Source organism: Engraulis encrasicolus, chromosome 19 (genome assembly GCF_034702125.1).
Source record: "Engraulis encrasicolus isolate BLACKSEA-1 chromosome 19, IST_EnEncr_1.0, whole genome shotgun sequence".
NCBI classification, from domain to species: Eukaryota; Metazoa; Chordata; class Actinopteri; order Clupeiformes; family Engraulidae; genus Engraulis; species Engraulis encrasicolus.
In genome coordinates this window covers 32,726,664-32,737,526 of record NC_085875.1, presented here as the reverse complement: position 1 = coordinate 32,737,526, position 10,863 = coordinate 32,726,664, and the positions used below count along the sequence as shown (strand labels likewise).

The 10,863-nt window shown below is 42.9% G+C and overlaps 2 protein-coding genes across 4 annotated transcripts; one reads left to right on the top strand and one right to left on the bottom strand.

Moving 5' to 3' along the window:
* Positions 1–79: 79 nt before the first annotated feature.
* On the bottom strand, positions 80–3,677 carry iah1 (isoamyl acetate hydrolyzing esterase 1 (putative)). Its single transcript, XM_063184140.1, has 6 exons — positions 3,542–3,677; positions 3,052–3,104; positions 2,762–2,904; positions 2,186–2,347; positions 1,823–1,944; positions 80–706 (listed from the first exon to the last, which is right to left on the bottom strand). Exons 1-6 carry the CDS (start codon positions 3,602–3,604, stop codon positions 506–508), a joined length of 744 nt encoding a protein of 247 aa, XP_063040210.1. The 5' UTR covers positions 3,605–3,677; the 3' UTR covers positions 80–505.
* A 442-nt stretch (positions 3,678–4,119) lies between these two features.
* On the top strand, positions 4,120–10,335 carry itgb1bp1 (integrin beta 1 binding protein 1). Of its 3 annotated transcripts, none has more exons than XM_063224137.1 (7): positions 4,120–4,219; positions 4,942–5,058; positions 5,351–5,429; positions 5,514–5,647; positions 5,911–6,003; positions 7,547–7,696; positions 9,026–10,335. In XM_063224137.1, exons 2-7 carry the CDS (start codon positions 4,987–4,989, stop codon positions 9,095–9,097), a joined length of 600 nt encoding a protein of 199 aa, XP_063080207.1. In that variant the 5' UTR covers positions 4,120–4,219; positions 4,942–4,986; the 3' UTR covers positions 9,098–10,335. The 3 variants fall into 3 exon arrangements, with proteins under 3 accessions (XP_063080207.1, XP_063080208.1, XP_063080205.1); XM_063224138.1 differs by having other exon boundaries at positions 4,937–5,058; positions 5,517–5,647; XM_063224135.1 differs by having other exon boundaries at positions 4,937–5,058.
* Positions 10,336–10,863: the final 528 nt, after the last annotated feature.

Genomic DNA, 10,863 nt, shown 5'->3' with positions numbered 1-10,863 from the left:
TGTGACTAATAAATTGCCTCTAAGATATCTATTGAAATATAATGACTTCTTGTCAGTTATTCTGAGTCATGAGTCATAATGCATTTCCTAAGAACATTTATTCAAATGCCCCAACCCCAGTCATCTGATGCAGATAGTTTTGACCGTTTGAAAATAATAATGCAGCCATCAAAAGTAGAACATTTACATCATCTATGGAACATTGGAAACAAAATCCATAATAACCAAAGCGAACGTCATTTTAACGGTCTTTCAGAAACACTGCCAGGTAGGGTGACCATCTCCGTGACAGGAAAAAGGAGGACATTTTAGGACGGGGGGTTTGGGGGTCCTCCCCCAAGAATATATTTGTGTTTCTTAATGCATTTTGTCCCGCTTGATGCTGTTCCTTGCGCCGGACGAGGCACTGAAAAGACGGACGGTTCGGCCACCCTGCTGCCAGGGAGTGTCATGTGATATTAGTAATAGTGCTATTTTAAGTGCTGTTTTGTGCTCAGTGCTGCCCCTAAGTGGTGGCAGAGTCTCCCTGCGGCCCGTCACTGAGTAAGCAGTTCTCGGGGCTCTTGTAGTCCACGTCGCCCCAGTAGGGCAGGATGAAGGGCAGGTGGTTGACGCGAGACTCCAGCAGCTTCCACAGGTGTGCCGCCACAAACTGGTTGCCCTGGTCTGAGAGGTGCAGGCCGTCGGAGAGGTACACAGAGAAGTCCTGGGGAAGCAACATACATTATTGCTGTATCAAGTCTTGCATGAATTAATGTATTTGTATACTTTACTCAATATAACATACAGTTGTAAAAATGTGAGTAAATGTCAATTCTTCAAGTAGATTGTACTTTCATGAGCAAACATTCATTGGGGACACTACACAATACCTGTTGACCATTGCCGGATGTTCGGCAACTCCATGCACCACAGATGTGAGACTTATTAGAAACCATTGTTATACAACAAAATATTAGTTTAGGATGCTCAGCAAAGTTGAATTTTCAAGAATTTGTTAGTTTGTGCAGAACATTGAGTTTCTTAAGACAGCTGTCAACACTGCTATTTTAATGAGCATGCATTCCTTTGCTTTCTGTGAAATATTGTAAAATTGAATTATTGTTCCCAATTTTTCTTGCTTTGAAATAGAATGTGCAGTGGATGTGAAGTGTCTCTAATACATTTTTGCTCATGAAAGTACAATTTATTTGAAGAATCTTGACATTAACTTTAATTAGAATAATCAAGAACCAACAAACAAGGGTGGCTCATATTAATTCAAGAAACCCTTTCAAACCATGTCTTTTCATGACTCACTATATCGTACAGGTGGGTCAAAGACGTGCAAAATGGCATTGTCATTCAGTGTAACGGATGCCTTCTGCTGACTGTAACTGTAAAAAACATGACTCTTATTTATTTATTGTTACAGGGAATTCATGAAAGCCTCGGCTGTCATCCATTCACTTGAAACAATTTAAAAATCACATTTTTTTTGCAGTTACAGTCGGCGGAAGGTGTCCGTAACACTGAATGACAAAGACGTCTTTGACCCAGGTACAGGAACAGAATGTGCCAACCCTCACATCAAGGCAGTTCAATGTGCTTTAGACTCTTAAGGCAATGGCAATGACCACGCTATGTCTCATGCAAAACTCAGTAGTATAGTGCTATGGCAATAAAGCTTTTTCAACAAACATTGAGGCGTTCAACTGGTGGAATGTTGTGCATTATGAGGCCATGAAAGCTGGACCTTCAAGAGTTTAATTTTGCAGGTGATTTGAAATTTGAGTTGCGCATGTGGTAGGGACAGGTGGTATGTGCCGACATTCTGTCTCACCGGCACATCCTTCTGCATTAGGGTCCACAGGTCCAGCACCTCCGCTCCACACTGAGCTGCTGTTTTCACACACGCCTGTGCATACTGGCCTGCAACACTGTTGGTGCGATTCAAAGCATTACCTACAGAGGAAAGAGACATACGAAATGTTAATAGTAGAATATACAGAACTGATTGTCAAAGTGGCATTTTTGGCTCTATTTGGATAGGGCAGTATGAGAGGCGACAGGTAGTGAATGGACAGAGAGATGGGGGCAAATGACCCTGGCCGGAATCGAACCCGGGTCGCCAGTGTAGTAACCCAGTGCCCTACCGTTAGGCCACGGCAGGGACTCAAAGTTCAATTTTTGATGGAATATGCACCTTTGGCAGCACACTGTTTCTCCCAGTCCTTGTCGTGGAGCGGAGGTGGTGTGATGAAGATGATCTTGTCCTTGGACACGCCTGCAGACACCAGATACTGAGCTATCTCCTTCATGTTCTCTGAGTACTCCTGCAGAGGAATATGCTGTTGCGGGTTCTGGTCTGAGGGGAGAGATAGACAAGACATGAAATATCCAGAATGGGAAGGAATGTTTGGAAGTAGGTATTGGATATTACGATATTCTGCATCTCCTTACTGCTGTTCTATTTTTATCACATGGGCAGTCATAGGTAAGCGGTTAGGGCGTCAGACTTGTAGCCCAAAGGTTGCCGGTTTGACTCCCAACCCGCCAGGTTGGTGGGGGGAGTAATCAACCAGTGCTCTCCCCCATCCTCCATCCATGACTGAGGTATCCTGAGCATGGTATTGACCCGCCGCACTGCTCCATTTGGGCGCCATTGCACAGGTGAGGCATAAATGCATTTTCATAGTGTGCAGTGCTCACTTGTGTGCTGTGTCACAATGACAATGGGAGTTGGAGTTTCCCAATAGGGCTTTGCTTTAATTTTGTTCACCTTCTAAAGCACAGTCGTTGGCTCCGAAGAAGACAGTGACAGCAGCAATGTCTGAAGCTGGGGAGGGTATTAAACGAGGAAGCACAATCTTGGCCCACTTGGAGTTGTATCCTGAGAAACCTCTGTTCACCACATCACATTTCCTGACAAACAAGCACAGATACAAAGCCATAGTTATTGTGTTATTTGCAGGGACTTATTTGTAAAGCACATTGGGTTGCCTTGTTGTGTATGAAATGGGCTATAAAGGCCTAGATGAAGTTGACTTGAGTTGATTGTTATGGACTTACCTAGCAAGTTTATCTGCAATGTCTGCACCCCATCCACTAGTTTGGAAAGAAAACTACAAAAGGAAAAAATACCATATTTGGATGATAAACTTATGAGCTTATGAAGTTGAAACTGAAAAAGTATTCATCATCCTTTGCGAACCATTGGAGGTTCTATTTATTTGCAGCACCATCTGGCAAGGGTTCTTAATCACGTGGAGAGATGTATTTATGACACACACACACACACACACACACACACACACACACACACACACATTTGCCTCTACGGCCGTTTCTGGTTTTGAATATCGAATACAGGACGAGACAGTATTGAGATTATAATAACCTGACAGTTCATTTTAATTTAGTCGGAACCTCGCATTCAATTACAGCATGTCGAATTGTATGTCCAATTCCAAGTTTAACTTTGTCTTCAGATTCACCCCCATTCTCCTTACTAGCAATACAAGAGTGCCCGCGTCCCTTTGTTTGAAAACCTGTCACTTACTTGTGTTATAGAATCCCCAAATAGAATGACCTGGGGCCAAACTATGTGCTTTATTTTGGACATCGTTAGAATTTCTTGCAATTTTACAATTTTGCCGCGAGTTGCAGAAGCCGTGTTGCTACTTTGACAGTGGACCGTAGAATGAATGGCTGAAAATGTTCACTCACAAGATTGAGTAGCGCCCTCTGCCAGACGGCGGGGGGAAACGGAAATAAAATTAGAACAATGTAACCAATTGAATGGAATATTCTGTAACATCTAACCACCGTTCCAACTAGTGAAGTGGAAACATTGTTCCACTTCCATATCATACGCGTGGTTACTTTATTTTTGTGAGGTCATTGCTGTTTTGCACGTGTTAATTGTGCTATTTTAATGTCAAAGTGTTGGCTAATTATTATTTCATTGCATTCAAAATAAAACATGAGTGACAATCTATAGGTCAGGCAAGATTTGTTTTAAATGACCTATCTCCTGGGCATTTAACAAAAACTATAATTTTGCTCTCTCTGTGTGTGCAGTTGTGCTTCCCCTTTAAGTTGGGTTGGGTGGAGCTCCGGAGGAAGTGAAGTGTCAACGCGACTTTCGTCAAAACAGAAAGAAGTGGGGACGGCTACTTTGATGAAATTACAGCCCCAATATAACATTAAAGTGGCACAGATCAAGTCCAGAATAGAGGTATGCCGCGTGCTACTACTTTCGATACCACAGTTGTGTGTTTTCGATGGAAATGGTGACCATTAGAGAGGGGAGAAAAGACGAAATGAGTACTTGTTGAAATGTGGACTCCGGGTGTGGGTGGGGTGGGCTTTAGTGTTTATCCTAGCAACGGGTTTCCGTTACTTGCACTGGGGAATAATTTACTGGCTCTGGACAATGGCCTTTCATTGAGCTCGAGTTTACAAGTTTACACAATGTGAAATAGGCGCGAAGTTTAGTTGTTACACGCGCGTGCCTGGTAGTTTACCAATTCCTAAAGAAAGTTAAGCAAAGTTCTGAAACATGTTGCATGGGCTGTGGCAAACCATACAAGGGAATAAGTAAAATTCTGAATGTGATATCTATTTTTGATGGTCAACCATGATGTCCAAGCGCGCAGGACAGCCAAAAAGGTGTTATTGTGTTATTGTATGTAGTACATAGTCATTGCGTTACATGGCTGTGTTCATAGTCAATGCTTTGTGTAATAAGAGGGCTTCTCTTAATAACATGACATGAAGTGAGGAGGAGGGAGGGTCAGGGAAAGTGACCACAGCAGGACATCTTTCTGTAGTGTAAATGGTGTCAACCTCATCATCACCATCTTAGGTATGAAGCTCTGTCACATCAGTTGAGACAGTTGAGTTGACACACAGGAGGCCTGTGATATGCTAATTCCCACGTCTCTTCATCCAGAACAGGTCTGGATGGCTGGGCAGTCAAGGTCACGGTCGTCATGGTGAAATATGTTCCGAAAGGTCAAAAAGCGTCACAGCAGCAGCAGCTCTCAAAGCAGCGAGATCAGCACCAAGAGCAAGGTAAGGTGACAGATGCGGTGCAGAGAGAGGGGGGCATAGGGGCCAGGAACCCAGGGCCTCACTACCTGCCAATGGTTTTCGATCGCCAAACATGTCGTAGGGGCCCCTTCTATGATATTTTGTGGGCCCAACGCCATTAACTTGCACATTTCTCTGCTGAACAGCAAACTCAGTGTTTATCAACTATCATACTTAATGACCAGACGCTATTTATAGCCCATTATGTTGGCATGGCAGTCTCCAGCACGACATGTGTCGCCAAATATGTAATTGATTGTTCTTTTGCTTCCAGTCTGTGGATTCCAGCTTGGGAGGTCTTTCTCGGTCCAGCACAGTTGCCAGTCTCGACACTGACTCTACCAAGAGCTCAGGTTTGTGTTGTAGTTATGTGGCAATATAGCCTACCCATTATTATCTGCTGGGAAGTTGACATGGCTTTTTTGTTTGCTTCACAGCAGGTAACAGTGCCACAGAGACCTGTGCAGATTTCCGAGTCAAGTATGTGGGAGCGATCGAGAAACTGCACTTTGACATGAGCAAAACTCTGCAGGAGCCTCTGGACCTCATCAATTACATTGATGCTACACAGGTGAATAACACAGCGAGGGAGACAATCTTCTTTTGCTTGCTTGTGCTTGTTGAGGTTAATACAAGAGATTTCCATCAAACAATTCACCAAGTTTTTACATACAACAGATGCTGTGTACCCCAATAAATGAGTAGTGGACATGAAAAAGCATAACAGGTCCCCTTTAAATTTACATTCATATGTTCATACTCCGTAGCCTCATAACAGAGAGACTGGATAAGAGACCTCAATAACAAAAGATCTCTAAATGTTGTTGACAATAGCAAGACGGAAAGCTGCCTTTTGTGCCTGGAGATGAGGAGATGATCCTGGGTGTGTCCAAGTATGGAGTCAAGGTGGCATCGCTGGATCAGTGTGTGAGTTCCCATCCTTCCTGTCACTTTACACAAACCACTTTACACCGGAGAATCACGTTGCTCAAACACACTGTGTGTGTGTGTGTTTGTGTGTTTGTGTGTGTGTGTGCGAGTGTGTGTGTGTGTGTGTGTGTGTGTGTGTGTGTGTGTGTGTGTGTGTGTGTACGAGAGTGAGAGAGTGAGTGAGTGAGTGTATGTGATAGTCTATGGTTCTAAGTTCTGATGTCAATTACGTGCCCTATCTGATAGTGTAAGACATTCCATTGTGCATACAGTCGGCAAGTTGTGAATGCTACTTGTACGTAGGTTTTCAGTCTTGCATTGTACAGTTAATGTATGTGGGTGGTTGACATGACGCCCTGTTTTTACGTAACATTAGTTAAAAACCTACAACCTTTATATTTTTCTTCTTTAAAACAAATGTAAATGAAAGAATATGTGGCACATCATGTTTCATATTAGTCTTAGATGAGAAGAAACATTTTTGTTCAGATTTATGGAAAGGTTTATATGTCAAATACCCTGCAGTGTGACTGTAACATTAATGAAACCTGGAATATAATATTAATTAACCAACAACATTTTGAATAATGTATGAAGCATTTGGCATGATTGCATAAATATTAAGTACTTTATAAATATATAATAATTTAGTAAATATTAATACTTTATATTAAGATATGTGAATGTGAAAAAACTCAGTAATAGTAATATTAACTACAAGTTCCATTTCGTAACACAAATTGCGTCCTGTGGGGTGACATGTATGTCAATGTTTGTGAATGGGCAGCTGCAAGGCCAACTACAAGGGTCTTAAAGACTGGCTCCTAACCAGTCAGTACCTCAGTTATTGGATAGTGCTGTGGAAGGTGTAAGTTTAAGGTGACTCTTCACCTCTTAATATGTCTTCATTTTGTACCGTTTCTGTAGGAAAAATACGTTTTTTTTATACATGAAAACACATATTAAGATTAAACACAATATCATTATCAAGTTAGCATGAGCTCAGGTGTCAGTCATATATACAAAAGGATTAAAATGGCCATAATGCAGTGAATTTCCTGTGGTGTGACTTCATTTTCCTGCGGTGTGACATGCCTATGAAATGTGTTGATGCAGATTTTCCCAAAAATGGCAAAAATAAGGCGAAATTCCACAGACCACTAAGTGCTTTATTTTTTTCATTTTTTTTTTCAATTTTTTCCATCATGAAACAACACACTGCAGTGAAAGTAGCAAAAGAAGTGGAGTTGCTTGAAGTGAATAGATTTCTCTTCCCCACCCCTCCCCACCCCACCTCACCTCACCCTGCTCTGTTCTCCCTTTGCAGGATGTGCTGCACCGGCACCCCCTCTACCTGATTGTGCAGATGCTCTGCTTGTTTGATGAGACTTTCCTAGTTGTTGTTAGTAGTTAGTACGTAGTTGTTTGCTAGTTGTTTGCAGTGAAAGTAACAGAAGAAGTGGAGTTGCTTGAAGTTAATAGATTTCTCTTCCTCACCCCACCTCACCTCACCTCACCCTGCTCTGTTCTCTCTTTGCAGGACGTGCTGCACCGGCACCCCCTCTACCTGATCGTGCGGATGCTCTGCTACGATGACGGCCTGGGAGCCGGCAAGAATCTGCTGGTGCTGGAGACCACAGACGCCAAGCAACAGGAGTGCACCATCTGGGTCTACCAGTGCAGCTGCGCCGTAAGTCTAGTGCACAGGACATCTGATGCTCTTTATTCTACTTGTAGAAGACAATAATAGAAAATACAGTAGCGTGTGAAGTGTGTGAAAACTCTTCTCTTTCATGACAGTGTCCCTTCATAACACTTGCCTGCATTTTAGTCTGTATTCTGTCCCCTCTTGTAAGTTGCTTTGGATAAAAGAGTCTTCTAAATGCAATGAAATGTAAAGAAATAGAATATGCTACTCATTCATTCATCTATCCATCCATCCATTCATTCATCCATTCATTCATTCATTCATTCATCTGAAATACTGCCTAAGCTGTCCTGTATATGTCTTTTGTGTGGACTCCATAGACATCCTTGATTTCTAGTGATGTAGGCTTATCTATGGCTCATATGCCATGTGTGTAGTAGACCCATGAACTGGCAGATGAAGTGAAAATATTCTTGGAATGCTGCATTTGTCACCCTCCCAGTTGTGTCAGATGGTTTTAGGGGCTGTGGGTATCAGATGGGCTAAGGGCCGTGTGCATCAGATGGGGTAAGAGAAAGGGGCCGCTGATGGTTGTTAGTTCAAAAGAGCACAAATGTCAAATCATATTGTATTACCATTTACCACAGCATGCCCTCCTTTTTTAACTTTTTCAAAGTAGGTAGACAACTAGGGGAGAGCGGTTTACTTCTAAAGTGAAATTCTTCCATATTGTACATTATTTTACTTTATAGTATATGCTTCAGAAGAGGTTGTTTTGCAAGAATTAATGAGTTTTGAGAATTACAGTGATTTATCCTCCACATGTCATGATTTCATATTGTATGTGATCTTCCAGTTTGAATTCTTTATCAGTTTCTTAACTGTTAAATTTCAAAACACGTTGGCCTGCTTTGCAATGAAGTTAATGTAATGGATGCCATCAAGCAAAGGTTGGTCTGGAATGTTAGTAAACCTCCCTCCTGATGCCTCATTCAGATACACTACAAACCTGACCAAGCTGACTTGGCAGTGTGTCTGCCTCCCCCATGAGAGACTACTGGTTCAAGACTGACACCATTTCCCAATGTCAAGTGTTCTAGCTTTGGTAGTGCATAAATTGCCCAGTGATTGGATACTCTTTGTTGAACTCCATGGAGTATCCAATCATTAGGCGTTTCACGCACTACCAAGGCTAGAACACGTGCTGAATTTTATTTACAGAATAATTATTTCTGTAAATAAAATTCACCACGATGGACAAGAGTGTGCGGTATCTTCCTCTCAGAAAATGGCTTGAGTCTACCAGGCGATGACCTCAAGTTGCTTCATGATATCCAATATTTATGTGACTCTTCTGTCTCTACTCTCCAGGAACATGCACAGGCCATCTGCAAGGTGCTGTCGGCCTCCTTCGATGGTGTCCTGACCTCTGAGAAGTCCTGAGGGGCAGTCTACTGCAGGATGTTTGTGTACGTGCTCCGCGACCTTCGACCCTTGAACTTTGAACCTCTGTGGAAACAAGCCAGCTGGCATGAAGGAGCCCTGGCCCAGAATGTTTACTATGTTACGAAAGTCGACCCCCACCCCTCCCCCCGGTTCCTTCTCCTCCAGTTACGATCATTTACCTTTGCATGCTGTGATCCAATGCTGCCTGATCTCCAGTATCAGACATTGGGCTTCCTGTTTGTTTGTTGTTATTTTTTTAATGTCTGTAACATAACTTAATCTATTTAATGTACATACACCTACACCTCATGTAGTGCGATTCTCATCCAAGACAAAGAAAGGGGGCTATAGCCACATTACCATTGGTGGAATTGGCATTCCTAGGTGGTACGAACGTCATTGCAGTGTCGCCAGTAAGGCGAAGCACATGTTAGCACAAATGCTGTAACCCACCTCCCTCTACCATGGTGGACAATCACTCCACCCAGTCTCACCCCTTCTGTGCATTCCAGTATGCGCACTCCCATCCTCCACTTGTGCTTGTGGCCTCGCCCTGCCTCTTGTTCCCGCCTCCTTGGAGAAAACAATTAAGTTTCCCCGCTGTCAGCCTAGTCACAACAACTTATGGGGGACTGTTTTTTATTCACCATCCGGATTGCAAATGGGAAAATGACATTAGAATTGTGCTTTCGCAAGATATTGAAATAATTTTACGTCATCTGTGACATAATTTTGAGCTCACAAGCAGGCAAGTGAGCAAGGGAGGACGGGAGTCCGCATATTGGAATGCACCACTTGGCTGCATATTATCTCCCCAAAAACACACCCTTTCCTCTGTCCGCCGAACCTGTGTCTCACCGCTGACCTGGGTCAAGTCAGGTTTATACTGAATTCTGAAAACTCATTCAACAGTCAAAATACATGTGATATCTTAATATACTGTACATATTGTTAAATGAAACCTTTATATTGGACATTCATTTAACCATATGTTTTTCCCCCCAGATATTACATGTGTAATTTGGCTGCTAAATGAATGAACTGACTTAACCCATATCAACAACAAGGCACAATGTCAGAGGTCAGGGAAAAGGGCACAGTTTTGGGGAAATAATATGCACCTTAAGTGTTGTAACCCCATGTCTCTTCCCCCACCCCATGTTGTGTGAGCCAGTTTTTTTGGGACTGGATCAGTGTTACGGTACAAGAATAATAAAAAGCAATGGGATTTTAAAGTGCTGGCCTCAGTACGTGGATTTATTCGATGGCTTCATGTCAGATTGTGTCCTTTCCTTGTTGATGTATGGCTCCCTGCTGGCAGGGCTCTCTCCAGGCTCTCCATCTCCAGGCTCTCTTGGCATGGTCGTGGGCCGTGAGGGATTGAGGAGGGCGCCTCCTGGTGATTAGTTTTATACTCCTGTAATTTATGGCCAAATGCCCAACAGGTGGCTCAGCAGCAGCAGCCATCTGGGTCACCGTCATGTGTCAGCTTTGAGTTAAGGCAAGAGAGATGTGCAAGACATCAATTCTGGCAAATTGCTCGCAATTCACATAATAACCACTAGATGGCGGTAGAGGTCAACCATCCACTGAAAGACTTTCACTTAACTTTTGCATAATATCCACAATATCCATGAATCAGAGGTGGGCGGCCCGTACTTGTATGGAAAGTGATATTCTCTCCCAACAGCCTTCCAAATGGAAGCAAAAGACAGGGGTCTTGTGGGATTGAGATTAAACAATAGGCTACTGTATTCATCGAA

Coding starts and splice junctions, on each gene's coding strand:
- iah1 (XM_063184140.1), bottom strand. CDS start 3,604: ATGTCCAAAATAAAGCACATAGTTTGGCCCCAGGTCATTCTATTTGGG. Junction 3,105..3,541: donor TTGGGGATTCTATAACACAA/GTAAGTGACAGG, acceptor TTCCTTTTGTAG/TTTTCTTTCCAAACTAGTGG. Junction 707..1,822: donor TAATGCAGAAGGATGTGCCG/GTGAGACAGAAT, acceptor TTGCTTCCCCAG/GACTTCTCTGTGTACCTCTC.
- itgb1bp1 (XM_063224137.1), top strand. CDS start 4,987: ATGTTCCGAAAGGTCAAAAAGCGTCACAGCAGCAGCAGCTCTCAAAGC. Junction 6,004..7,546: donor TGGCATCGCTGGATCAGTGT/GTGAGTTCCCAT, acceptor CTCTCTTTGCAG/GACGTGCTGCACCGGCACCC. Junction 7,697..9,025: donor TCTACCAGTGCAGCTGCGCC/GTAAGTCTAGTG, acceptor TCTACTCTCCAG/GAACATGCACAGGCCATCTG.